The sequence below is a fragment of the Saccostrea echinata genome, unplaced genomic scaffold, assembly GCF_033153115.1.
Source record: "Saccostrea echinata isolate AGI-Se365-2 ecotype Australia unplaced genomic scaffold, CSIRO_AGI_Sech_v1 ptg000009l, whole genome shotgun sequence".
In the NCBI taxonomy this organism is placed as follows: domain Eukaryota; kingdom Metazoa; phylum Mollusca; class Bivalvia; order Ostreida; family Ostreidae; genus Saccostrea; species Saccostrea echinata.
The window spans coordinates 2,551,739-2,579,622 of NW_026889758.1; the positions used below are offsets into that span (position 1 = coordinate 2,551,739).

At 34.1% G+C, this 27,884-nt stretch overlaps 3 protein-coding genes across 6 annotated transcripts in view; 2 read left to right on the plus strand and 1 right to left on the minus strand.

Moving 5' to 3' along the window:
- Window positions 1-452: 452 nt before the first annotated feature.
- On the minus strand, window positions 453-8,457 carry LOC133181607 (solute carrier family 25 member 45-like). 4 transcript variants are annotated; one of them, XM_061316153.1, is made up of 7 exons: window positions 8,332-8,410; window positions 7,008-7,088; window positions 6,572-6,631; window positions 6,164-6,207; window positions 4,207-4,287; window positions 2,732-2,978; window positions 453-2,228 (listed from the first exon to the last, which is right to left on the minus strand). In XM_061316153.1, exons 3-7 carry the CDS (start codon window positions 6,624-6,626, stop codon window positions 1,756-1,758), a joined length of 900 nt encoding a protein of 299 aa, XP_061172137.1. In that variant the 5' UTR covers window positions 6,627-6,631; window positions 7,008-7,088; window positions 8,332-8,410; the 3' UTR covers window positions 453-1,755. The 4 variants fall into 4 exon arrangements, with proteins under 4 accessions (XP_061172137.1, XP_061172135.1, XP_061172136.1 ...); XM_061316151.1 differs by lacking the exon at window positions 7,008-7,088 and having other exon boundaries at window positions 8,375-8,457; XM_061316152.1 differs by lacking the exon at window positions 7,008-7,088 and having other exon boundaries at window positions 8,332-8,419.
- Window positions 8,458-8,527: 70 nt separating this feature from the next.
- On the plus strand, window positions 8,528-22,677 carry LOC133181604 (AT-rich interactive domain-containing protein 4A-like). Its single transcript, XM_061316146.1, has 25 exons — window positions 8,528-8,681; window positions 9,340-9,450; window positions 9,545-9,613; window positions 9,723-9,816; window positions 9,934-10,013; window positions 10,123-10,217; window positions 10,544-10,768; window positions 10,958-11,037; window positions 11,128-11,234; window positions 12,576-12,648; window positions 12,785-12,879; window positions 12,975-13,075; window positions 13,225-13,357; window positions 13,522-13,845; window positions 13,970-14,100; window positions 14,390-14,632; window positions 14,778-14,886; window positions 15,040-15,107; window positions 15,241-15,355; window positions 15,781-15,970; window positions 16,070-16,132; window positions 16,355-18,103; window positions 18,261-18,380; window positions 18,818-18,970; window positions 20,692-22,677. The coding sequence occupies exons 1-25, from the start codon at window positions 8,679-8,681 to the stop codon at window positions 20,739-20,741; spliced, it is 4,581 nt and encodes a 1,526-aa protein (XP_061172130.1). The 5' UTR covers window positions 8,528-8,678; the 3' UTR covers window positions 20,742-22,677.
- Window positions 22,678-24,105: 1,428 nt separating this feature from the next.
- LOC133181476 (uncharacterized) overlaps window positions 24,106-27,884 on the plus strand; it is a 45,665-nt gene continuing 41,886 nt past the window's right edge. Inside the window, exons 1-4 of the mRNA XM_061315968.1 lie at window positions 24,106-24,412; window positions 24,549-24,655; window positions 24,944-25,022; window positions 27,611-27,729. Of these exons, the coding sequence (XP_061171952.1) occupies window positions 24,110-24,412; window positions 24,549-24,655; window positions 24,944-25,022; window positions 27,611-27,729 (608 nt within the window). The 5' untranslated portion in view covers window positions 24,106-24,109. The remainder of the gene's footprint in view (window positions 24,413-24,548; window positions 24,656-24,943; window positions 25,023-27,610; window positions 27,730-27,884) is intronic.

Sequence of the window (27,884 nt, forward strand, 5' to 3'; positions counted from 1 at the left end):
CATGAATATCTTTGGTTTCAAATCAGCACAAAAATTGCAAAAAATGGTCCTATAGATATTTAAGGAATGGTTATTTTAGCTTCATGAGTGTTGTTCGTGTATAAATCACAGACTTGTCATAATGCACGCTAGTGCTTCATGAAAAATATGCCTATGTGTAAGTCTGTGGTGGTTTACACACCAATAACTTTCACCATCTGAAAAACATTCTTTACATTTTAAACCAAACCAACAAAAATACACTCAACATGTGATGTTTTTGCTGCCCTATATCGCTGCATTTTTTTTTTTTTTTTTTTTTTTTTACATTTTCATTGTGTCATGATGTGAATTGTCACAATATTGCATATTTCTTATATTTCTACACATGACTGTACACCAAAATGGCATTTAAAGCAATTTCACAGTTGGCTTAGTAAAAAAAATACAGCAAGTGTAAAATTTACACTTGCTGTATTTTTTTTTTACTAATATATATTTTTTATTAATATATGAGTTTACTGACTAACACCGTTTGTCCCATTTCAAACATCAATATAAAATAGAGACTTACTACTTTGATTTTCCAGCTATTCTGGCAACAAAGTTTCATCCAGGTATTTGAAAACAGGCTTTGTAAAGTTGCATTGTTCTTGGACTTTGCAGAAATGTATATTTTGAGTACATTTAGCAAAGAATTAATTAAAATACGAGTACACCCCTCAACCCAAAAAGAGCACATTTTATAATTTTCAGAAACAGTTCAACATTATATAATTGTAATTGAACATTTTGGATTAGGGGTTGTGCTCTATACAAAATCTTGAAAAACTGTGAGCTTTAACTTTTGAACATTTTTGAAGAAATTTCAGGATATAGGAATATAGCAATTCATGACATGATAATGCATTGACTAGCAAGAAACTAAGAGTCATTTTCGGTAGACATTCAGTCAAACGGACAAGACGGAGAAAAATTATTGGTACTTGTTGAATTAATTAATCTTTAGAACTATACACTTACCTGGTAGTAATCAATGGCTGAAATTATCTTATTGCTTAAAGATATCAGGTAAGAGTTAAGGATGTCTTCTCATTTCATCCCTCAAAATAAACATATTATTTTCTGCCCACTAACCCCCTACTTTCTATTCATATTTGAATTATTTGTAATTTGATGGTTTTCTCACAAAGCTAAAAAAAAAATTTAAATCTAGGTCATATGTTTCTCGAGAATTAAATTTTTTTTTGCATCTATAAAAAATCCCAAGAAGACTTATTTCCCAACATAGTACATGTATCACTAACACTTACATATTTTAAAAGATTTTGTTTCAAATAATGATTACCGGTACATCAAATTTAAATGTCATAAATGAAAACTTTAATTTATTTGAGCAGAATATATCCTTAAATATAAAGAAATCAGGTAATGATAAGCTGCCTGCTGGTAGGAGCTACCAATTTTTCTCCATTACAAAGTTATGGGCTGCCCTGACAAGAAAGGGACACTTATACGACAAGTCATTTGATTCCTATAAACACCTTGTTAAACTTCGTTTATGGGGTCATAAATATAGATTAAAAATGCCATTCAGTACATCCCTTTATATGTAATGGATGATAAATGAAAATATTATATAGCGGTAATATTGGGTATACACAAATTTAAGTAAAAAATATATACATTTTTTAAAAATCTAAAACTATTTCAACACATTCCTACTTGGTAAATTAGCTGTACATAAATTCCATCAAATGTGCCTGCAAATGATAATCATTGCTGATGTTTTTTCTCCCCAAATAATTTCATAAGTTCTATGTGTGTCATTAGAGTCATTCCATTAACCGGGAATGCCCTTAAACTGGTCATTGAGAGTCCTCGGAAAAATATCTTTATTCCATTGGACTTGTAACTCTTGACAACACAATCTAGGAAGCCAGAGTATAACTTCCTGTCACTGTCCGCCTGAATACGACTCTTCATGACATCAAATGGCATAATCAAAGCCCAACTCACGACACCTGCTACTCCACCGTAGACAAAACTCTGTAGCGTAGAGGAGATGGCGGGGAATGACTTGACTCCATGGTAAATTAGGAATTCATACACAAGGAAGTATGTGACAGAGGCAGGAATATCTCGTAACGCCTGGGTTGGAAGCCCACGGTACATTCCTAAGAATCCCCTGCTGCGGAGGATGTCTCGTGTTCCCTCTATTGGGCCTTGATAGTACTTTCCCGGAGAACCTACAGAAAAATAAAACAGTACACTGACTAATTTAATATACCGGTAGATATCAGTGATGTATCTAATTTACCTCGGTAACAACAGTAACGCTGAGTTATTAAAATGCCTTATATTAGTTGGAGTTCAAACAAAAGTTCCAATGATTTATCTCTAAATGTAGGTTGATAATTTTATTTATTTAATAAATATTAACTTTTTTATTAAAATTTAGTTTTAAATATTTACATCAATAAAGTCAGTACATGTATAATGCTTTTGTAGCAAGCAGTATAATTTATGTATTTGTGATCAACGAAATTCATGACATACATGTAATTGTGTCATGTCACATTATATATACAGGCAAGAATTAAAATGTCTAAATAGTCTCTAAGTGAAGTGTGAAGCTTCACCCCCTAGTTTTTATTGATACATGTATATGTTGGTGGGAGATGGACCAACATAACCTTGATCCTCCTCATGAAATAAGAGAGTTAACATCTCTGTTACAAGCTCCACCTACCAGAGGTTCCGTGAGGTATCTGGGACTGTAGGACAACCTTGATCACGTCTATGGGGACTGCAGGAATCAGCTGACAGAGGCCCCCCAGACTCCCTGCCAGGCAGATTTTAGCGTAATCTGGGGGAGTCTTTCCTGATATGTCTGCATTCAGTAGCTTCATTGTACTCCCATACACACCAAAGAACACAGAGTTGATGATTCCATAGGACAGCATTGGCCATGACAATCCTCGGAAAAATCCCTTGGCCTGTAAACAGCAGGAGTCACATGTTCAGGAATATATTTCATACTTAGAAAACAAAATCATGATATTAAGGAGGTTCGATCCTGAGCTTTTGAGCAGATTTTGGTCAGGACCTTTATTTTTAAATTTCTGCATCATTTTTATGTTCTAACATTGAATCTGGATTCTACAAAACAAATTAAACTATATCCAATGAAAAAAACGCAAATTCCATTAAATAGGATTAAGCTAGGAACTATATTTTGTGGCGGAAGGTTTTTTTAGAAGAAAATGATCAATTTTTCCCTTTTGAAATATATACAGTACTGTTAAGTTTAGATTACTATTTTTCCATGCTGGTTGCACATAGAGCTGTTTTTTGCAGTGAAATGTTTTATGCTGGCTCTGAAATATCTAATAAATTATTTCTTATGAATTCTTTCATTATATTGTGACAAATATAGTAAATATATTCTGAAAGTCCAGGAAAAAATTGAGCCAATTTTAACATAAAATGAACACTTTTTTAGTAATATCTAAAAATTTAGATCATAGACCCCCACTTTTGTTTTTCTTTTCTGAATATATAAGATAACTTTGATCAATCTGCTTAAATTCAGCAAAAGTTTAAGACTTTAAAATAATTTTCTTGCTTTTTAAATTTTTAATGCCAGAAAAATCACATTTTGTGAGTGCAGAAAGGTCAAATAATTCATTATGCGAAGCAATTTGAAACTTTTTCTTCGTCACAATTTTAATGCGTCTTTTTTAAAATAGACTAATAGTTCATTTTGTCCCATGATTTATTTGGATAAAAACTTTGGAGGGAAAACGTCGAAGATGTGATTTTTGATTAAGACACAAATATCAGTTCAAAAAGGTCAAATTAAATGTATTGTAGCGCCGAAAGAAGCATATTGACCCCCATTTTTTGTTTTGATTTTTAATTAAGCTATGTGTGTAGAAACTAAAAATATACTTGACAAAAAAAGTTTAAGACTTTAAATATCAGGATCCAACCTCGTTAAATTACTAAACAGAGGAATAATAAGAACACTGATTTAAGAATCATATTTTACAGTAGGAGGGCAAAAGGTGATTTGTTGGACCTAAGGCCAAATTTTTTGAAGAAACAGAAAATTGTGAAGAAAAAATGAACTAAATTTTCTTTGAAAAATGTGAATATATTAAATAGAGGCACAATCAAATCTGTATAAAGTTAGTACTTAGTGGATTTCTGTGAGATCCTTACCAAATTTTGGCTCTTTACTGCACTGTAACATTCTCTTAAGGATACTGTCTCCAAGCTTGCTTGTCGTATTTGGAGTTGAACCTGCAAAAACAAAGAAATTTAGCCACTCCAAATTTTATAAAACAAGAGGCCCATGGGCCACATCGCTCACCTGAGCACATTGGCTAGACACAAATCAGTTCAGTATTGAAAAGATTACCTGGGATTGGGGGGGGGGGGGGTGAATTTTAAACTACCTGATGATGCTTCCATGTCAATATAACAAATGGCTTTGTTGTACTTGAGAAGATTTTAAAAATTTTTTCCCATATATTCCTTTGTAAAATTTTGATCCCCCATTGTGGCTCCTCCCTATCCCAGAGGTCATCATTTGAACAAACTTGAATCTACACTACCGGAGGATGCTTCCATATCAATATGACTAAACATAGCTTTTCTGTTCTTGAGAAGAAATATTTTTTCTATGTGTTCTTATGTAAAACTTTCGATCCCCATTGGGCCCCACCCTACCCCCGGGGGTTATCATTTGAAAAAAAAAAATTGAATTTACACTACCTGAGGATGCTTCAATATCAAAATGACTAAAGATGATTTTCATTTCTTGAGAAGAAGATATTTTCCAATATGTTCCTATGTAAAAAATTTTTGATCCCACATTGTGGCCCATCCCTATCCCCGGGGTCATCATTTTAACAAACTTGAATCTACACTACCTGAGGATGCTTCCATATCAAAATGACAAATCATGGCTTTGCAGTTCTTCATCAGAAGATACCTTCCTATATATTTCTATTTCAGGCATTGATCCTCCATTGTGGCCCCGCCCTACCCCAGGGGATCATGATTTGAACAAATTTAAATCTACACTACCTGAAGATACTTCCACATAAATATAATCAATCAGGGCTTTGCTGTTCCTGAGAAGAAGATTTTTAAAGATTTTTCCTATATATTTCTATGTAAAACTTTGATCCTCCATTGTGACCCCGCCCTACCCCCAGGGGTCATGATTTAAACAAACTTGAATCTACACTACCTGAGGATGCTTCCATATAAATATGACCATTTAGGGCTTTGCTGTTCTTGAGAAGAAGATTTTTAAAGATTTTTCCTATATATTTCTATGTAAAACTTTGATCCTCCATTGTGGCCCCGCCCTACCCCCGGGGGTCATGATTTGGACAAACTTGAATCTACACTACCTGAGGATGCTTCCATATAAATATGACTCATCATGGCTTTGCTGTTCTTGAGAAGAAGATTTTTAAAGGTTTTTCGTATATATTTCTATGTAAAACTTTGATCCTCCATTGTGGCCCCGCCCTACCCCCTGGGGTCATGATTTGAACAAACTTGAATCTACACTACCTGAGGATGCTTCCACATGAGTTTCAATTTCCCTGGCTTTGTGGTTCTTGAGAAGAAGATTTTTAAAGGATGCTATTAATTTTTCACTAATTCTTTATTATCTCCCCTTGAAAGAGGGCGTGGACCTTCATTTGAACAAATTTGAATCCCCTTCACCCAAGGATACTTTGTGGCAAGTTTGGTTGAAATTGGCCCAGTGGTTCTTGAGAAGAAGTTGAAAATGTGAAAAGTTTACAGACGGATGGACAGACAGACGGACTACAGACAAAATGTGATCAGAAAAGCTCACTTGAGCCTTCGGCTCAGGTGAGCTAAAAAATTGTTAGTGCCAATGCATGCTCCATTAAGGTGATCGTTCCTTGTTAAATCTCATCATTTATTTCATAACCCTGGTATTTATTACGTTAGATTACAATATCATTGATGTGTAGTCATTTCCGTTAATATAGAGTAAAGGCTGTACCATGTACTGGCAAATTCTACTACTGTACATGACAGGTGTACAATATTTTTAATTCCTTTCCAAAAACAATTATGTTAAAGAATATGAAATATTTAGTATGATGAAGATTTAAAAATGAAGTCAAACCTTGACCGTATCAAAGGGATGTCCCACAACCACACCTACGGAACCTGTAGGAGGGAAGACCTACTGTAACTATCCACGATATAAAAGTCAGACCTATACTGCTTATCACTCAGGACGATTCATTTCTTTAAAAATATGACTGGTTTTGAATTTTATATCTTTAAAATAGTGTTTGTAAATGAGTGAAAATTTTTCTAAGGATGCAAATCATAAGATGTTGGCTTTAAGTTGAACCATGAATGGTTAGGAGAAGCAGCATTACAGATACACATTTCGTAAATTTTATTACAAGACCTTGCTTTATATATTCCATTTTAAAATCTTTAATTCTATAAATGTTATATTACATTTTTACCACTATTTTTATCATAAATTTATGAAAGAAAAAAAAAAGTTGCCATTATTTACCTGCTATAGCACCAGCCGCATAATCATATAACGGAGATACATGCTCATTCTCCATTTCATCTGAAATAATATGCACAAATTCTTTTCTAAAGAAGTTTATTTACATGAATCATATATATCTGCTTTGAACTTTTAGGTCCAACTACATACCATGGTCAATACTGCATTTTATTTCAGAAGACAAAACATTTACTGCAGACATAAGTAATTGTAATCAATTGAATGGATTACTTGAAAGTGAAATGCCATACTAGAATTCTGATTATCATACTTTTATTAATCAATTACACTCCAAAACTATACTAATTACTATATTACTTCTTCTATTACTTTCAATTCTGATACATATTTTTCAGTCAGAACTAGTTTAAATGAATAGCTATATAAATAAATGTAGATTTTCAAATTTTTTCACAGCAAACAAAGTTTAACATACTCTGTGACGTTAACACTCCAGTTCCTCAAATCTACCAGTATAATCCCCGATATCCATTGTTACTTCATGAATATGAATCCACTACAATAAAACCATTTTTTTTCTAAAATTAATAGCATAAATGGATATGACAGTAAGCAATAGCTGAATAAGTTATAATCTTTAAATGAATGATTTATGAAGAAAGAAACATACATAAACTTTTAATCTAGTAAGTAAATGTGCTTAGCTTGCTTTACTATATATTTATAATGATGGCAATAAACTACGGGTAATCTAATGTTCCCATAATCCCCCCCCCCCCCCCTTCCAAAGGAAGAAGCTGGAAAAACAAAAAACCATGTAACCCATGCTCGATCAAATCTTCTCCAAGATTTGCCAACTTTTGATCATCAACCTCTTTAATATTGCTTTGTTTGCTCCCAATTAGAATTTACTTTTAAAACCTAACAAATCATACACCTACATGTATGCTAGAATTAATACCAACTTAAAATACAAAACTAATAGCGAGCAAAGCGCCGCTCGTCACTGCAAGCTCTTAACGCAACGCCTGGGCGAAGAGAAAATTTGGACTTTGCTCATTGATCCAAATGAATTTTTTTCCGCAGTTACCTCTGGTCACACAATGCTTAGTGAATTGCATCTCGTTGCAAATTACGTTCTCGCGGTAGCAACAAAAATTCAACAAAAAATAAAATCACTTTGATTTAATGGATATATAGCAGATAAATACTAGATTAAACGTTCTTGATTAAAATTAGCACTGACCAGACTCTGTTTTGGTAATGCAACATACATACGACGTCATATGACATCAGAGTCTAGACGAAGCAAATGTCACGTGCGGTTTGACGAGCCCGATCTAAATTAAACCTGAAAGGTATCTGCGCTCGCCCTAACGGTCGCACCGTCAACATATTAAAGATTAATTCTAAGACTAATGTTGGGACACATGTTAAGCAAATACACCTGTTTATGGCAGAGTTTCAAATTGTTATATATGTCCCTGGGATTACAAAATCATCTCTAGAAAATAGCTGAGATAACTATGAAAATACAACTGACATAAATACAAGGGTACATGTATTGTTAAAAAAAAAATCCACATAAAATTCTTCAATTTGTTTTTCCCGCAAAAAGTCACATACTTTCTATTGACAAAACAGTGGCGACCTCTATAATACCGAAAATGCCCGGATGTTGTTGTCAAAAATGAGTATATATGTCAAAATTTTAACAACTTTTATCGTTGAAATGGAAGCATGGATTGCATAGATACTTATCAATACCAAAAAAGTAATTACTGATTAACATTTATTACAGCGTGTAAATCTTTCTGTGGTCAGATTCTTGGATAAAACTGCCAAGAAATTTCAACAGGTACCATATCCCAAATCATGTGTTTCCGCCATACACAACGATGAACGCATGCGCTCGCATTGAATTATGGTACAAAATCAGCACGCCCACGTGATTTTTGACCAATCATTACAAAGAATTTTTTGATGACAAGTTGTTGTTGAGCCATGGTTGATGTACGTTTCGCCGAAAGTGGAAACCTTGTGGGACTTGTTTACTGATGATTCTGGAATAATAAAGGACGAACTGCGGTGATATATTGAAGATTTGAAGGCTATATAGCCAGGATTAACATCCATATTAAAAGCAATGGTAACACATCTTATTTGTTTTGTACAAGACGGTTTTTCTTTGGGCGCGATGCCCAAACTTAGAGTCCTAACCATCACTATACTTTCAATTCATTTACACTTCCTTTTTCTGTGTACATTTTACTACAAATATCAACGTTTTCTTTCTAGTATCTTTAAGGGTGCTCTGTTTAGTAAATGTTCATCCTAAACAAGCTTGATAATCTTCAGAGGTTTCGGAAAAGTGTAGGTACAATACTATAGAAGTTGAGAACGGCAGTCCGAACTCCATCCTCGGTCCTTAAAAATGTTTTATGTTCGGTTTGGTTGCGATAAAATTTTAAGTTGTGCGTTTTATCACGATATAAGTAGAATTTATGTTTTAGTGTGAGTGATAGTATTGAGTCCACAACAGTAGTATGAATTTGAAACAAAATGAAAATGGCAGCCATATTTAAATTGTCATATACTCAATCAAGAACTTCATATTTATCAAAGAATTTTTACCTAGCAACATAAGAAATTGTATCTACCAAGCAGATTCATTCATTTATTGCCATTCATATGGGAGAGGCAGAATTTTTACTAGATAGGGATATTTAAAAGAGTGTGAAGAAAAAAAGAGTTGTTTTTGTCCTAATTCAAGGATTTCTCATATATCCACTTTTATTCTTTTTTAGGCAGGAGATGATCCTCCATTCTTACCTGTTGGCACGGAAGTTAGCGCCAAATACAGAGGAGCTTTTTGTGAGGCTAAGGTGAAGAAGATTGTACGATCAGTGAAATGCAAGGTAAGTTGTCCAGTCAAAGATTCTTCATTTGTGTATCTTTGAATACCACGGGTGTAGTTTGATTGTTCTAGACACAGATTTCTTAATTTTACAGATTTATCTCAAAGAGACATTGACTTCCATTGTTGTGACGGATGACACAATTACTAAAGGGTCATTAAAAGTAAGAAGTATTGGAGAAAAGCAATATTGTTGCAAAATTGTAAAATATCAGCTAACCTTTTTTTATGACCAACTTCAATGATGTTTCATTATTCTTTCAAAACTTTTAGGTTGGTGCCACTGTGGAGTACAAGAACCCAGACACTGGACAGCTTCTGGAGGCTACGATCAGTAAATTAACGGACTGTAGCATGTATACAGTAGGTGAGTGTTGACAAAAAAAAAAAATGAAAGTCATTAATCATGTGTTAAAAAACTTATTTCTGTAGACTTTTATAGCAAGAAATGAGATGCAAAGGCTGTTTTATTTTGTATTTGCAGTTTTTGATGACGGTGATGAGAAAACCCTCAGAAGAACTCAGTGTTGTCTAAAAGGAGAAAAACACTTCATTGAAAGCGAGGTAAGGAAGTCATGTTTTAAAAGTCCATTTCCTATTCCTGAGTTGTGGAAATTAGAAGAGAAATACTGAATGATAATATTAAAATATAACTGTATTTTTGTTGTTGCAGACTCTTGACAATCTTCCCTTGTCACACCCAGAACACTTTGGAACACCAGTGATGAGTAGCAAGAGAAAGGGACGAAGTGGACGACAAACTTTTGGGTAAAATGCAGTACTGCTTTTCTGAAGATTTAGAGAACAAACATACAGTTTTACTCTGTTCTTTTTTTTTATTATTAGATGTAAAGGTACTGGTGTGCTTAGAACAAATGGACCAGAACTTTGGTTAGTTCTTGAGTAAGGGTTAGGGTTTAGAACTAAGGGTATGGGGTGGAGCTGGTCCTTGGGGTCAGGATTCTTGGAACTTAATGACTTTCCCCTCCTTTTATAGATTCTTTTTAGATTTTGTAAATATTAATATTATCATTTAAAACTGTATTTAAAACCTAGATTTTAAGTTTGATGATATCTATTATATCTCATTGCAGGAATGAGGAGGAGGACTCAGAGGAAGAAAGCACAGATGAAAGCCTCCCAAGGAGAGCAACATACAAGGGGCGTAACCAGGAACTTGTGGGGAAGGTTTTCCTGGCGGAGATCGGGGAGAAGAAAAAACAAGTGTTACCTGTTCTAGTGGTCTTACCTGATGCTCATGCCACTGAACTAAAAACCAAGGATCACCTCCTTGTCAAGTCATTCAAAGATGGCAAATTGTAAGTTGATGCAATTTCCTTTACGTGGTTAAGGAAAGCTGTTAGAAAATACTGATAATTTTTGGGAGTTAAAAGTGAGTTCAAAGTTAAAAGCTCTGGAGAAAAAAACAATTACTTGGTCATTATGTAGAGTACTGTACCATTAAATTACAGTACACTATTTTATACTGTTCTGTTTATTTATTTCAGTCACACTTACCTAAGGAAAGAATTAAAAGACTTCAGCAAGGAGGCAATTGCCAAGATTGAGGACAAGAATGCAAAGCAAGGTATATTTAATTAAAAAATTTATAAATCCTTACCATTTTGAATAATAAACAGCTAAGAGTATTGTTGAATAAAAACCTGTTTAATTTCAGCTTTGGAGAGAGCTGTTACTTTCTCAGAAAACCAGGAACTGCCCAGTAATTGGGAGAGGGAGGAGTTACTTGGGACAGACGAGGAAGATTTCTCAGACGAGGAAGAGGTGGGTAAATTGTGAGAATAAGAAGAGAATTATTGATTTTTATATGGCATTGTGAGTTCGTTGGATACTTTGATTATGCTTTAAATGCATGGCTGTAGTATTGAATTATAAACTTTGGTAACTTGGACTTTTGGGAGGTTAACAGTGTTACTGCAGTGACATATTCTTCAATAAAAAATGCTTCTTTTTGGCAAAGTGTGAGTTGTGTTCCAGCAGCTCTTTCTCTTTCAGGAGTTCTAAAGCTCACTCAGACCTAAATCTTAATGACTTTTATTTTAAGTTAAATGATCACACTGAGCACAGCAGTAATTCTTAATTTCTTACTCAGGTTTAAAATTAAATGCTCATTCTGTTGATACTGACTTTGTGTTCCATTGCTTATTGAGATCACACCTTTTGATACTGACTTTGTGTTCCATTGCTTATTGAGAATTTGAGATCTCACCTTTTGATACTGACTTTGTGTTCCATTGCTTATTGAGATCTCACCTTTTGATACTGACTTTGTGTTCCATTGCTTATTGAGATCTCACCTTTTGATACTGACTTTGTGTTCCATTGCTTATTGAGATCTCACCTTTTGATACTGACTTTGTGTTCCATTGCTTATTGAGATCTCACCTTTTGATACTGACTTTGTGTTCCATTGCTTATTGAGATCACACCTTTTGATACTGACTTTGTGTTCCATTGCTTATTGAGCTCTCACCTTTTGATACTGACTTTGTGTTCCATTCCTTATTGAGATCACACCTTTTGATACTGACTTTGTGTTCCATTGCTTATTGAGATCTCACCCTTTGATACTGACTTTGTGTTCCATTGCTTATTGAGATCTCACCTTTTGATACTGATCTTGTCTTCCATTGTTTATTGAGATCTCACCTGTTGATACTGATCTTGTCTTCCATTGTTTATTGAGATCTCACCTGTTGATACTGATGTTGTGTTCCATTGTTTACCAAGATCTCACCTGTTGATACTGACTTTGTGTTCCTTGCTTATTGAGATCTCACCTGTTGATACTGATGTTGTGTTCCATTGTTTACCGAGATCTCACCTGTTGATACTGATCTTGTCTTCCATTGTTTATTGAAATCTCACCTTTTGATACTGATGATGTATTCCATTGCTGATTGAGATCTCACGTGTTGATACTGATCTTGTGTTGAGTTTCAGTAATTCAATCAGAGATTCAGTCTTTATCTCATGTTGAGATTACTTACTCTGATCTCACCTGTTGAGTTTCAATCCTTATCTCAATCAGAGTGTCAGTGTTGATATTCTGTTTCATTCTGTTGATAATTTGTTTCATTGCTAACTCTTGGTTTTGCTTTGCAGGGATCTGATGATGAACCCAGTGAGGAAAAGGATCGATTTGTGGCTCAGCTTTACAAATTCATGGATGACAGAGGTAAGGGAAAAAAGTCCTCTTATTTTATCTCGGATGACTAAGTGCTCAAAACCAATAAGTAAGCTTTATCACTTAATAGACTTTCACATGAAGTTCTGGAGAATATACACTAATGATAGATAATTTATTTTTGTAGGAACATCAATAAATAGAATGCCAACGCTTGGAAACAAGGACCTGAATCTTTATCGTCTATTCAACATTGTGCAAACTCTGGGTGGATACAATAAGGTAGGTTAATATCAGAGAAAAGCCATGATAAAAAAGTAAATGTATGATCTTATTTAATGAAGAGAAATTATCGTATTTTCTTGTTTGCATTTAAGGTTACAAATCTAAATAAATGGAAAGCTGTTGCTGGCAGAATGAAAACGGGATTACCATCACAAAACATGGTGTCTCATCAGCTAAAAACAGCCTACAAAAAGTAAGTCCTTCATATGGTGTATCATCAGCTAAAAATAGCCTACAAAATGTAACTATTGGAGATAAAGATTTCTTATAGAACATAGGAAAAACATGACATAACAAAAGATATCTTTGTTGTCCTGCAGTGTAACATTGGTTTGATTTTAGGTATCTACATGCATTTGAGGACTTCTATCGAAAGTTGGGCAGCACCATGGGTACAATCAGTAGGCCTGGTCGGAGTCGTAATAACTCTGGGAGAGGAATGGGGGTCTACAAAGGGCATGTCAAAGAGCAAAAGGTCAGAAATTCTTAGCAATTAAGAATAATCAATTAATAACCTTTTTTCAATTGAAAAATAACCATCTTTTGCATGAAAAATATCATTGCATTTATTTAGACCAAACAGTTCTTATGGTTTACTACTTAAATTTTATTAATAAATAAATGTTTGAAATGTTTTAGGAAATAACTGCAGAGAGGGAAGATTCAAAGAGTGATGGTGAATCAGACATGGAGGATTTGGACTTGAGATCAACCAGATCTCCATCAAAACGTGAGAGAATTACAAGACGAGATCTAGATTCTGTTGTGAGAGAAAACAGAGAGAGGAGGGATGGGAGCAAGGATTCAAGGCGGAGTGACACATTTAAACAGGAGGAGGACGGGAAAAAGTCTGTGACAATCAAAGAGGAGGGGAAAAAGATGAAGTCCACAAAAAAACAGGAGGAGAAAAAAGAGAGTGATGAGGAGGAAACAGAGGCAGGGAAGCAGGAGGAAAAGAAAAAGGTGGACAAAAAATTATGACCTGTCTTGCAATGCATCAAACATGTATCTGTAACTAGCTGTAAACTTTGAAATGATGGCTTCAACTATGTTTAAATACAAATTGTAAATCATTATTTTTTTACAGACCATCAGGAGAAGATCTGCAAGAAAGGAAGATATGAAGAAGGATGAAGAAGAGGAAGTAGAAGAAAAGAAAATGGATCTCAAGTCAAAGTCCAAGGTCACAGCAGGGAAAGAACCAGAGGTCAAACCAGGGTAAATAAAGCAAGGAATTTTGGCTTACCGTATATACTCGCCTATAAGTCGTTTTTTTTGGGAGTTGTATTTTGGGTCAAAACTCTTTGTCCGGCTTCTAGGCGAGTTATAAAATGACTGGTATTTTAGAGGGTCTATCCCTCTAATAAAAGCTTAAAAAATACATCCGACTTATAGGCGGACAGACTTATAGGCGAGTATATACGGTAATATTTCATTATCTACAAAATGTACATGTATCGTAAATGGTATGCTGGAAGACTGTGACATACTCATATTTTTTCAACAGATTGAAGAAACAGGAAGAGGCAAAAGAGGCTAAAATTGATAAAAAAGATGAAAAGAAAGTGGATAGTAAAAAAGAAAAAGCTAAGATTAATAAAAAAGAAGTAAAGAAAGAAGTTGAGGAGGAAAATAAAGATTTGGACAAAGTGGAGAAAAAAACAAAGAAGGAAGGAGGGAAGAAGACCAAAAATGAAGAGGAGACAACACCAGGGAAGAAGAAGGTCAAAGAGGAGACTGAAGAGGACATGTAAGTAAAAATGTTTAAAAGTCATGTTTTAAAATGTACTAATCTTGAATTATCTTAACAGTGATCAGAGGAAAAGTATTAAATTTAACATATTTGTGCGAGCACAATACGTTTATAAACTGTAGCATTGTTTGGTCTTTTCCAGGGATACTTCAGAAGACTTCAAACCTGTTACAGCCAGTGAATATCCACTGGGCACAAAGCTTCAAGTCAGATACGGGAAAGGGAAAACAGAAAAAGTCTATGATGCAAAGGTTTGTATTGTACTGGGATCTGAACTGGTATTTAGATTATTGTGATTGAATTTCATAAGATACATGTGTGAGGTGTTAAGTAAATAGTGTATCTTATTTCAGTTTATTGCAGTTTTTATTCTCTCTATATGTATATGTATATGTTTCTTGTAGATTATTGAAATGCAGAGAACAAATAATGGACTCCAGTATCTTGTACATTATGCAGGTTGGAACATGAGGTAAAATGACGTCTTTTAAATATATACATGAATATACAGTGTATATTGCTTTTATTTTGATGCATCCATGAAAATAAAGACCGCTTTATGATAATTGTTAAACGTTAGTTATCAGATGTTTCATGTTTATTAGGTATGATGAATGGATCCGACCAGACCAGGTTGTGAATGTTCTGAACAAACCTACGGATATTTCTGCTTTAAAGAAGAAAGCCAAAGAATCTCCTCCTAAATCTCCCAAAGGTCAAGTAAGTACAGTTGTCATCGTACTGAGTGATGAATGTACTCACTGAGTGCTGTTTTTTTCTTTCTTTTTTGGCTCCTGGACATTTAGGAGGCTAATTTTTTTGGCATATGGTAATAATAAGCAGTTATTCCTCAGATAAAAATGTGAAATTCAGGATCCCAGATTTATTGCCTATAGGTTGGCTTGATTGGTCATTGTATATTTGAAATTAACAGCTTTGAAAACATCTCCATTGCTTTTGGATATATAAGCAACAATTTATTTGGATGATGATTTTGAGTTTCAAAATAGTGATTACCCTTGGGGGAGCTAAGTTAGATATTGAGAAACTCGTGATAAGGTGACTGCCTAGACCCATGGACCTTTGGAGATCTGAGTACGGTGGAAAAGTGAATTACTAGTAATTAATGTTTTTGAATTTTACAGGCCAACAAGAAAGGTAAATCCCCAGCAGCTGTCCCCTCTCCGTCTTCTTCTGCAGCCGTACAGCGTGAATCTCGCCCAATCAAACGATCTCCAGCTCATGTCTCCAACACAGCTCCACTTAAACCGAGCAAACAGCCACGACCGACTCGCTCCAGTAGTGTAGAACAGAGGCAGCTTGACAGCTTTCCTGGTAAACATTGACATTAATAATGACTCGCTCATCTGTTCTTAAAGTATAATTACACGTACATTTCATAACATGAATTGCTAAATGGAATTTTTTTCACAGGAAAACCAAGGAGAACACGTAGATCTTCAGGATTAACAGAATCTTCAGACTTGGTTTCTCAAGGTCAATATGAAATTTTATTAAATACATGTACTTCAGATGTAAGAATTGACAGCACTAATTGTCTGTCTACTATTACTAGTACCCTGAGCATTCACAAAAAAGTCTGTCTCTTTTAACAAATACATTTAAAATTTTAGGTGTCCAATAGGGTTTTTGTATTTTGTCATCAATTAACTTCCCCCAGAATGCTTGTTTTTCTTACATTGTCATTCTGTTTAATAGGATCAGTGAGTGATGACAACAATGAGTTTGAAGGAGATATTGAATCTGATGGAACAGAATCTGTTGAGCTTAAGTCCAACAGAGACAAGGATGAGGTGTCTGAAAAGACAGAAGACTCTAAGATGGATAAATATGATGATGAAAAGTCATCGTTGGTAGATTATGGTAAAATCATGGATAAGAAAACAGATATACTAGCTGTAGAACAGGATTTACTCAACAAGGCTGCAGAAATCGAAAAAGTTGTCGAACTTGGTGAAATTAGACACAACAAGTCAGGTGATTCTAAGTTAGACATTAAAGGAAAGGAAGAACAGTCTGAAAAAGTGGAGGATCAAGTTGTAAAGAGTCCTCCCAAACTGGACAGCATTGGAAAAAGTCAGGAACTGTTTCCAGCAAAGGATTTGGAAATGCCTACCATTCAGGCCATTGATGAACAGGTTTCAGTAGGATCACCTGCAGGAAGTAAAGAAAAGAAAGAAGATGGGAAAATTACTTCAAAGGAAGTTGACTCAAAGGAAGTATCTGAGGACATGTTACCTGGAAAGGCTGTAAAAAATGGTGAGGGAAGTCCGGTTACCAGTGGGGATGACAGGTTTGAATTTAAGGATGAAGAAGAGACTGAAAAATTCCCTGAGTTACCACTGGAGAAGGAAGGCAAGGAGAAATCAAAGATGACAGATTCAAAAGATAAAACTGAAGTGGAGGTAGAGAAGAAGCAGAGAGGAAGAAAGAAAGACCCAAATAAAACAATGGAGAAGAAGGAACCAGTGAAAGAGAAAAAGAGGGGGAGGCCTTCTCTGGCTTCCATAGCAGAAAAGAAAGCAGCCAATCAAGTAATGACAAAATCCCAGGAGGACAGTGAGCCAAAGAAAACAAAAGAAAAGTCTGCAGAAGATATTGGAGATGTTTCCATGGTTTCACCAAACAAGCAGGAGGAGGTGGCTTTTGAACCTGTCACAAAAAATGATGAAGAAATTACAAGAGAGGAGAATGAATTTGAGAAAAAGAAAGTGAAAAAGAAACTAAAGAGAAAGGTTGAGGGAAGCAGTGACACAGAGACAGAGAAGAAAGAGAAGAAGGAACCTGCCAAAGGAACAACAGGGAAGTCCAACAAAGCAGAAAAGACTGTGAAATCCAAAGGAAAGAAGATGAAGGAAGAAGAGGAAGCTGATTCTGTGTGTGAGTGGGAGGAGACTAGTCAGGGAGACAGTGATATTGTGTCTAGTGACTCTAACAAACCACAGTCTGTGATATCATCAGAATCAATTACAGTGGGTGCTGAACATTCTGAAAGTGCTAATAAAGATATTACAAAAGACATTGGTGCCAACCTTCCAGAATCTTATGTAGAATCAAAATCAGAGGAGTCTGTGGACTTCAAGTCTTCTGCCAGTCGCTTACCAAACTCAAGTGCTTTGTATGAAAACACCCCACCCACCACTCCTGAACACGAAATGGATGCTCCGTCTTCATCACAGGAGCTAACAGTGGAACTGGTGAAGACTGACTGTACCAACAGTAATGATCAACAGTATGCAAGTGAGTCCCCATCAGGTAATGCCAGTCCATCCTCGAATGATGGCAGCGTGGGAAGTGGCAATGTGGCATGTTCTGAGAGCAGCAATAATGAGGCACCTGTTCATACTAGTCTGGGCAAACGCAGGAGGGAATCGGAAGATGTCACACCCACTAAGAGGAAGAGAAGGGGGAAGCAAAAAACAGAGAGGAAGCTAAGCAAGCAGACAGGTAAAATACTTCATCCAGAATATTCTGTTGATATCTTGATCCCAGAAAAGGCTTTTGTCTTATGATTCATGATTAAGTATTAATGTCCATCTCCAGACTTTGATTTGTGAATATAAAATTGACAATTTTTGACTTGTAATATTTTAATGTGATGCAGGGAGTGACAGTGATGAAGTGTCAGAAAGACGTTACAGCCCCGAACCAGGATATGCTTCCCCAAGCAAAACGACCACCCCTGTCAGGTCACAGAGAGCACCCCGATATCAGCTTAATCTAGGTAAGTACCCAATAAAACAACCACCCCAGTCAGGTCTCAGTCACAGAGAGCTCCCCCCCCCCCCCCCCCCCCCCCCCATCAACATAATCTGGGTAATTATGTGTTGAGCACCCCGATATCAGCTTAATATGGGTAAGTACCCAATAAAAAGACCACCCCAGTCAGGTCTCGGTCACAGAGAGCCCCCTTATATCAGCTTAATCTGGGTAAGTATCCAATAAAATGCCAAATTTTATGTTGATAAAGATCTGTGGCACAAATGCAGTATTATACATGGACTCTGTAATTCAAACTTTGGGCAAGTATGGTCTGAAAGGATGCCACTTTATTATCTTAGGAATATGTGAAATATTAGCAATACGTGTATCACATGAAACAGAACATAAGCATATTATCGAATCAATTAATGGTGTTGTGAAATTTTGTCTCATTTATAGAGGAAGGCAAATACTTAGAGGGAGAAAAACGAATTTCTTTCCTAATGGAGAAAATTCAAGAAATACGCAAAATTTATATGAATCTCAAATCAGAGGTGGCATGTATCGACAGACGAAGAAAACGTGCCAGAAGACGGGAAAGGGAGAGAGAAAGTAAGATTGTTTAACAGAGTAAGGATAAAAAGAGATCTGTTAATGGAAGAAGTACTAGCTAAACATTGTACTAGTTAAATATTGTACTAGTTCAGGGATAGACATTAACTTTCAGATTCACTTGCCCTTCGGGCAAGTGATCTCAAACTTTGACTTGTCCGAATACAAAACTTGGTTGCCCAAATTAGGAAAGAACTTATGAAGAAAATTATTTATTACTGTAAACCGCTTCGTGATCTGGAGGTCGTGACATCGAATATCGGCCGCGACTGACCTAAGTCGATAGAAAATGGGTAGCAACTGTTCCTTCGCCATGCGCTCGACACTTTGAAGTGAAAGTTGCGGGTTCTTCGGATGAGACCTTAAAAACCGAGGCCCCGTGTCACAGCAGGCGTTGGCACGATAAAGATTCCTCACTGCTCAATGGCCCTGAGTGCTGAGTAAAGGTCAAAATTTGAAGCCCTTCACTCTATATGAGTGAAAAATTCTCGAATGGAATTCTCGTAGAACAACATACAATCAATCAATCAATATTACTGTAAACGTTATGATAAGAAAAAATGTGACCAAATACACTACTGTCAATTTGGCAAGTTTAGCTACCTGAAAAAATTTGCGATGCTGCATTTGTACATAAATGTATACCACTGTACTTGTAAATTTAACCTGTTAGCGCACACTGCCATGCAGCAGTAACCCTCCGTTTCCTTTTAATAAAATTCATTAAAAATTATTTTTGGTAGGATCCTTTTGTGAATCGCGACTTTCAGAGAAAACTCTGAAGCAACGCTAAAGGAAGATAGTTGCTACGAAACATACATCTTATCTTAATCAGGATACATCCTGTTACAATGTACTTATATTTTGTGCGGGAATAAATAATCTAATTTCCTAATAAGAAGTTAACAAAATTTTGTTAGACGTAGAGTGTATTTACCATGAAAGAAAATAACAAACCTGATTTTTAAATGAACGGTATAATACAGAAATGCTAGCAAGGGATTCCGAATGCAAAAACAGGTCAGGTACGTTGCAGAAATAAAGTGTTCAATTTATTGTTTTATTTATAAATTAATGTAAACTAAATAAATATGTACATATGAATGAAAAAAATTCACTTGCCCTATTGGACAAGTGCATCTACAATTTCACTTGCCCGAACTGATGATTTACCTGTCCCGGGCAATCGGACAACCGTTAATGTCGATCCCTGTAGTTAAACATAGTAATAGTTCGATATTGTACTAGCTAAACATTGTACTAGCTAAACGTACTAGTTAAATATTGTACTAGTCAAATGTTGTACTAGTTAAATATTGTACATGTACTAGTCAAACATTGTACTAGTTAAATATTGTACTAGTAAAACATTGTACTAGTTAAATATTGTACTAGTCAAACATTGTACTAGTTAAATATTGTACTAGTCAAACATTGTACTAGTTAAATATTGTACTAGTCAAAAATTGTACTAGTTAAATATTGTACTAGCTAAACTGTGTATTAAGTGTAGTAAGAAGTATAAATTTCTCCAAAAAATATGCATGAAAATTTGCTTAACTTTCAGATTACATTTGTAAGATGAGCTTTTTCTTGATGCCTTTTTTTTGGTGTGTACTGTATATGAATGGTCAGGATGTAGGTTTGACATGTTGCATTGTGAGTGTTTCTCAGTGATAGATTTATGTGTGAATAGTGATCACTTTTCTTTATGTTTGTAGGTGCTCAGAATTCCTCCAGTGGTACTCCGGAGGGGGAAACCCCCCGGTGACAATGAATGACTTCACAACCATTGTATTCATCATGCGTAACCCAGTGAAACTTTGGATTCACCACTGCATTGCTCTGATGTGTTCAGGAAAAACAACACACCCAGCTGAATCTCTCAAATAACAGGATTATATTTCTCCAATAGCTAGGCTGTTGATGTTTCTTTAATCCATTGACATTTGTTTTCTGATTCCAAGAAAAGTACACTTTGTAAATGAAAAGACAATAATCAATGTACATAGTCTATTTTATTACAGTTTTGTAATAACTGCAACTGATGCTTGTTTTACATATGATATTTATGTAAAAAGAAAATGCAAGAGGTTTTCTAAACAGTGATTTGATGGGTAAAAATATTTACTATTACATGAAAGTCATATTTCCTAAAGATAATGCTTGGCATAATTTAGGATTTTTTTATCTTAGTTTGTCCTGTGCCAGTAATACACAGAAGTGTGTGTGTGTTTTTAGTTTAAATTTGTCAATGTTACAGGCAGCATAGAGTTATATTAAATATATTTATAGGTATTGAGTCCATATGGTCGATAGAAAACAAAATGATTTCAGATTTTACAGGAGATTTGAGCAGAGACACTTTGTCTTAGTTAAAACACTGCCGAGTTATTTAACATGAATGGTAGTTTTCATTGCGCCATTTAAAGAGGCATGCTATCCATCTGTAGAATTAGGATATTAATGAGGGCAATGTATACATGCACAATCGAGCATGTAGACCTAGTTTCTTGGTTTTTTTTTCCCCTTTTTTTAACAATTAGACATCTGAGTTACCAAACAAAAACAATGTTAAGGCCAGAAAAGGTCAGGTTCCATATTTATTACAGACATTCAGGTTTACCAACATATATTTAAACATGTGTTGCAGATCTTTTTTCTTCACCTATGGGAAATGTGCAATTTTGTATAATATACAAAACATGTATGTACCAAAAAAAAATTAACACCTAAAAAAGGTTTCCATTTTTCCAATTTTGCTTATGATAGAACAAATCATTTTCATCAATACATGTATAAATGCCTTTCAATTCATTGTAAAGGGAATAGTTTCAAAACCAATTTTTCACTTTACATTGTTTTTATTAAGTTTCTTGAAAAATAAATTATTTTCAGGTTTACCTGTGAGATTTCTAGAATCTGCATGGCAGGTAATGCTCAGGAAAATAAAAAAAACCAAACTCTCTAAGGACAGTCGGCAATCATAGTTAAGTGCTTAGGTGGAACATTTGGAAATTGCTCCTTTGTATGAGATTTTAGAGTTTATGCTTAAGTACAATTTTTTAGGAATCATTTTATTTCTGAGGTTATGAATTTGATTTTAAGATACATGAAATGGTCTCGGTATTTAATCTATTTATAGAATGTTATTATAATTATGTAGGAGCATTCCAAAGAGAAGATTTTTGAGGTAAATCTAGCTTGTTACAATCAATAGTAGGTTGTACATGCTGTTAACTACAGCTAAATGTGATACATGTTATTTATTTCACTGATGCCTGGATAATGACAGTAATCATGACTCAAGTCAAATACGATTTGATTTGATGAAATATTTATGGACTGTAACAGTATCTGTCAGAAAGAAATTTAAAACAATGTTTTGTTTTTGTTTTTTTTTAAATTGGGTTAGATATAGAATGCCAACCAACATTATTTTACATGTAGAGTAGGGAGTGAATATATCCTACCAGAATGTATTGTGTATACATGTAATAAGTTGGTTCTCTCTTGATGTAACATTTCATGTTCAAGCAACTGGTCCACAATTTTTGTCATGTTTTGAAGGCCATTAATGAAATATTGCTCTGGCCTTTTGATGATGTTAGAATACCAGTACACAGATTTTTCTGTGTAACATTAGAATTTTTGTACAGTTTATTCTATCTTATTTATTACTCATCGATAAACTGTAGAAATTTAAACTTTTGTTATTCCTTGCTTTTGATTTGCAGAATTAATGTTTGGAAGTAAAGTCATGAGTCCTACTGAAATATCTTTAATGATCCAATTTTCTGAGAGAAAAAACACTAGGAAATAAAAGGAAGATGTTTAAATAAAGGAGAGAAGGTATATTAAGAACCAGCAGGTACTCCATAGTACTTGAGGTTTAGATGCAATGATCTTAGAACTTGGTACTTTACTTAAACTGGAGCAAAGTAGAACTGGAGAAAATTGAAGATACATGTTGACTTAAGGAGGGTTTAAGTATCCCCTGCTGACTGGTCACACCTGCCTGAGCCCTATGTATTGATAAGGTAGAGAGAACTTTAACCTTGGCCATTACTTTTGAACAGTGGGTGCTAGGAGATTCATATATCATGTGTATTTCTTGTGAAAAGATCTTTCTTTGGGTATCAACATTTTTTACCTTATGACCTCAAACTTGGGAGTTTGACCTACATTTGAAAAAAAAAAATTAACCTCACTTTTAACTTTGAATGGTTGCTGCTAGGGCTTTTAAATTTCACTTACGCATTCCTTGTGACAAGAACTTTCGTTTGGTACCATTATTTTTTGTCCTCATGACATTGACCTTGGAGCATGACCTACTTTTTGAAAAAACTTTAACCTGGGCCGTTTTCTGAACGTTTGGTATTAGGGCTATATTTCACATGTTTATTCCTTGTGACAAGACCTTTCTTAGGGTATCAACATTTTTTAACTCTTGACCTTGGAGTTTGACCTACATTGGAAATAGTTAACTTTGGCCTTGAGCTACCATGCATACGTTTCTCAAACACATGTTGTATTTTACAAGCAAAATTTTTTCTGACATAAAAAGTAGCACCTTATATATGTGCCTATGTAAGCGTGTGTAAACATTCATTGAAATCAAGATGTGGGTTTAACATCAACTACGGAAACAAATTACACTGAGGATGAAACATACGAATATTTAACGAACGATTTATTTAATATCCAAAAACCGGAAATAAACAAGTGCACGCTGTGAGAAGGATCTTGACTGCTTGTGGGAAGATAAAAAGCAGGTAAGAAGTATATTTGCTGTTTACTAGTGATGTAGAAAGCGTATTTATGATTATGCCAAGAAAAATCGTCAAATATTACTTGTAGTGCACTGACTGCACCACCAGAAACTTTGTCCCTTTCATCATCACACTGACCAGGTCTGGTACAATCACTAGATTTAGCTACGTAGCTTGAATTAACTACATAGCTTTAATATTTACCTACCTGAAGTAGCTTTACTTAGCTACTAAATCAAACTTATTTCTTAAATTAGCATTTTTCCCAGAAAGTGCAGAAAATTGCACTTTGACAGCTGTTTGATGCAGTGATAATTTGCATTGAATTCATAAACCATTTATATCTCTTTTATTTACTTTTAGGGATATGAAAAAATCAACTAAGTCCGTTCCAGAAATAAAGAAAAAACATAAAGGGAAGGCATCTGACCGAGCTAAAGATAAACATCCAAACACGAAACCACTTCAAGATAATATATCTGATGTCAAGAAAAAGAAAATTTCAGGAGAATCGGAAAAGAAAAAGCTAGCAAAGTTATTTAATGAGAAATTGTGTTTGTTAGATACACCACCCAAGAAGCAGAAAAGGACTTCCAAATCAGAAAGAGAAAAGCTTGCTGAATTATTTGGTGCCAAAGTCACATTGTCTAGTCCAAAACATGAGAAACAGGTAAGTCTTGTACTTCATAATAAATAATAATTTCCGGTTTTTCAAATAGACATCATACACTGGCAATTGATTTCCATTTCATTTTGAATTTTATTTTATTAATAACAGTTTTATCTTATTAATTATACCCTTAAAGGATCCAGAGAAGAGAGATGAAACTTTAACAAGTCAACACAAGAAAACTAAAAATTCAGCTAAACAGCCTATACTGCAAGAATTTCCTCATGGTCAACAGAAAAAGAAGTAAGTTTATATATATAAATATATATATATATATATATATATATATATATATATATATATATATATATATATATATATATATATACACACACACTATATATATATTTGAAATGAAAGCACAAACACTTTACTAAACGTAGATATACTGACTTCACAGAAAAGCATATCGATCGAGCTCAAGGTATTTAATTATATATATATTTTTATCAAGAATAATTTTAATTTGTCATATTATCCTAAAGGTATAGATCACAACTATGTACAACAATTAATTGTTTAATCTTAAAGGAAATCAAAAAGGAAGAAAAATGAAGAAAAGTGGGAAAGTCCTATCAATGTAAAGATGCCGACAGTAATACAAACTAAGGTTAGCAAGACAAACAAACACTGATACACTAAAAAATAATGTCTGCTGAGTGTTGATTCTCAATTGAAAAGTCAAAACACTAATAAACAATGCCTGTTGAGTGTTGATTCTCAATTGAAAAGTCAAAACACTAATAAACAATGCCTGTTGAGTGATTCTCAATTGAAATAAAAGTCAAAACACCAATAAAGAATGTCTGCTGAGTGTTGATTCTCATATGTCAGATACATGTATGTTTTTGGTATCTGCATATCATTCATTCATACTCCTGTATCAATTCTTTTTCAAGAAAAAAAAGGTCATACACACATACTTTTTACAATGCACAGAACCATTGGTGCATCTATGATCTAACCACAATTAAACCATTTCAACATAATTTTTCTAGGAGAAAAGCATCAGTTAAGATGAAGTATCCATCTTCTAAATTACCCAGTATATCAGGGTACTCTTTGTAAAGTTGTTATAGGCAAGATACAACAAGTGTTTACAGGTACCATATATACTTGCCTATAAGTTGGTTTTTTGGGAGTTAATTTCTGGTCTAAAACTCTTATGTCCGACTTATAGGCGAGCCATAAAAAGATTGGTATTTTTTTGAAGGGCAAAATGTTATATTTTATAAACATATCCGACGATTATTGTTGAACAAAGTCTTGATACATTATATCATTTATGTATTCTGAGATTATGCATACACACTTGATAAAGTACAAGTATTTACATATTTTTAGTAACTTTACTTTAATCTTTAGTGTGCATTTCTTATTTTTTTTTTTAAATGATTTAAAGTTACATATCAGCATCATTTCTAAAAATGTTCAATGAAACCAGGTGAAAAGATCAGAGCATTGATTTGAAATTGTCAACCGATTCTTGCAAAAAGTTGTACCGACTTATAAGCGGACCAATGGCAAACCCCTCCAAAATAACCTCAAAAAATACAAAAGACTTATAGGCGGACCGACTTATAGGCGAGTATATAGGTACATGTAACAAAAACAAATGTATACAGGTAACAAACATACTCAGGTAACAAAAACAAATGTTAACAGAAAACAAACATACTCAGGTAACAAAAACAAATGTTTACAGGTAACAAATATACTCAGGTAACAAAAACAAATGTTTACAGGTAACAAACATACTCAGGTAACAAAAACAAATGTTTACAGGTAACAAACATACTCAGGTAACAAAAAAAAATATATACAGGTAACAAAAACAAATGTATACAGGTAACAAACATACTCAGGTAATAAAAACTAATGTATACAGGTAACAAACATACTCAGGTAACAAAAACAAATGTTTACAGATAACAAAAACAAATGTATATAGGTAACAAACATACTCAGGTAATAAAAACAAATGTACATACTCAGGTAATAAAAACAAATGTATACAGGCAACAAACACACTCAGGTAACAAAAACAAATGTATACAGATAATAAACATACTCAGGTAACAAAAACAAATGTTTACAGGTAACAAAAACAAATGTATACAGGTAACAAACATACTCAGGTAACAAAAACAAATGTTTACAGGTAACAAAAAAAAATATTCAGGTAACAAACATACTCAGGTAACAATAGCAAATGTATACAGGTAACAAATATACTCAGGTAACAAAAACAAATGTTTATGGGTAACAAAAACAAATGTTTACGGGTAACAAAAACAAATGTATACAGGTAACAAACATACTCAGGTAATAAAAACAAATGTTTACAGGTAACAATAACAAATGTATACAGGTAACAAACATACTCAGGTAACAAAAACAAATGTTTACAGGTAAGAATAACAAATGTATACAGGTAACAAACATACTCAGGTAACAAAAACAAATGTTTACAGGTAACAAAAACAAATGTATACAGGTAACAAACATACTCAGGTAACAATAACAAATGTTTACAGTTAACAAACATACTCAGGTAACAAAAACAAATGTTTACGAGTAACAAAAACAAATGTATACAGGTAACAAACATACTCAGGTAACAAAAACAAATGTATACAGGTAATAAACATACTCAGGTAACAAAAACAAATGTATACATGTAACAAACATACTCAGGTAACAAAAACAAATGTTTACAGTTAACAAACATACTCAGGTAACAAAAACAAATGTGTACAGGTAACAAAAACAAATGTATACAGATAACAAACATACTCAGGTAACAATAACAAATGTATACAGGTAACAAACATACTCAGGTAACAATAACAAATGTTTACAGGTAACAAACATACTCAGGTAACAAAATCAAATGTTTACAGGTAACAAACATACTCAGGTAACAAACACAAACATACTGAAGAGAATATTCTTCTCATGACAATTTTTACAAGCATTTTATATTGTTATCAGTTGGAGCAAAAATTATTTAAATTACCAGTACATTTACTTGGTAGCTCTAACCTCATTTAAAAGAGAAACTGTGATTAAGTTTTACTACTATATGTAGACTGATTGATTATTTCTGATCATTGCTGCTCATCTTGTAAGCTATTCTGATAAACTCATGTCTTGTACATGGGAATGATAATAAAAAACTAAATATTCAACTTCCAGGAATCGGACCAGGGAGGGACAGCTGATGAGTGTGATGAGGGTCAAGAAGATAGATCTAGAAGCATGTCAGGATTCTGTCCCCCTCCAGGAATTGTCCACGAATCATTGGTGAAAGCAAAGTAAATACAGTGTAGCTATGTGCATACACAGCTTGATAATGGGATTCAGAAAAGTAGATCTTTAGGATTTATTGTACTTATTACTGTGAATTTTTTTCTGCAAAATGCAAACATGGATGTTAGGAATTTTTACTATCTCTGATGATTCCTTAAAT

Excerpts from the sequence above, each read along its gene's own strand:
- LOC133181604 (XM_061316146.1), top strand. Across the intron at positions 10,014-10,122 it reads AACACTTCATTGAAAGCGAG|ACTCTTGACAATCTTCCCTT; the intron begins GTAAGGAAGTCA and ends TTGTTGTTGCAG. Across the intron at positions 15,108-15,240 it reads TATGCAGGTTGGAACATGAG|GTATGATGAATGGATCCGAC; the intron begins GTAAAATGACGT and ends CATGTTTATTAG.
- LOC133181607 (XM_061316151.1), bottom strand. The coding sequence starts at position 6,626 with ATGGAGAATGAGCATGTATCTCCGTTATATGATTATGCGGCTGGTGCT. Across the intron at positions 2,979-4,206 it reads CAGTAAAGAGCCAAAATTTG|GCCAAGGGATTTTTCCGAGG; the intron begins GTAAGGATCTCA and ends TGCTGTTTACAG. Across the intron at positions 2,229-2,731 it reads GATACCTCACGGAACCTCTG|GTTCTCCGGGAAAGTACTAT; the intron begins GTAGGTGGAGCT and ends ATTTTTCTGTAG.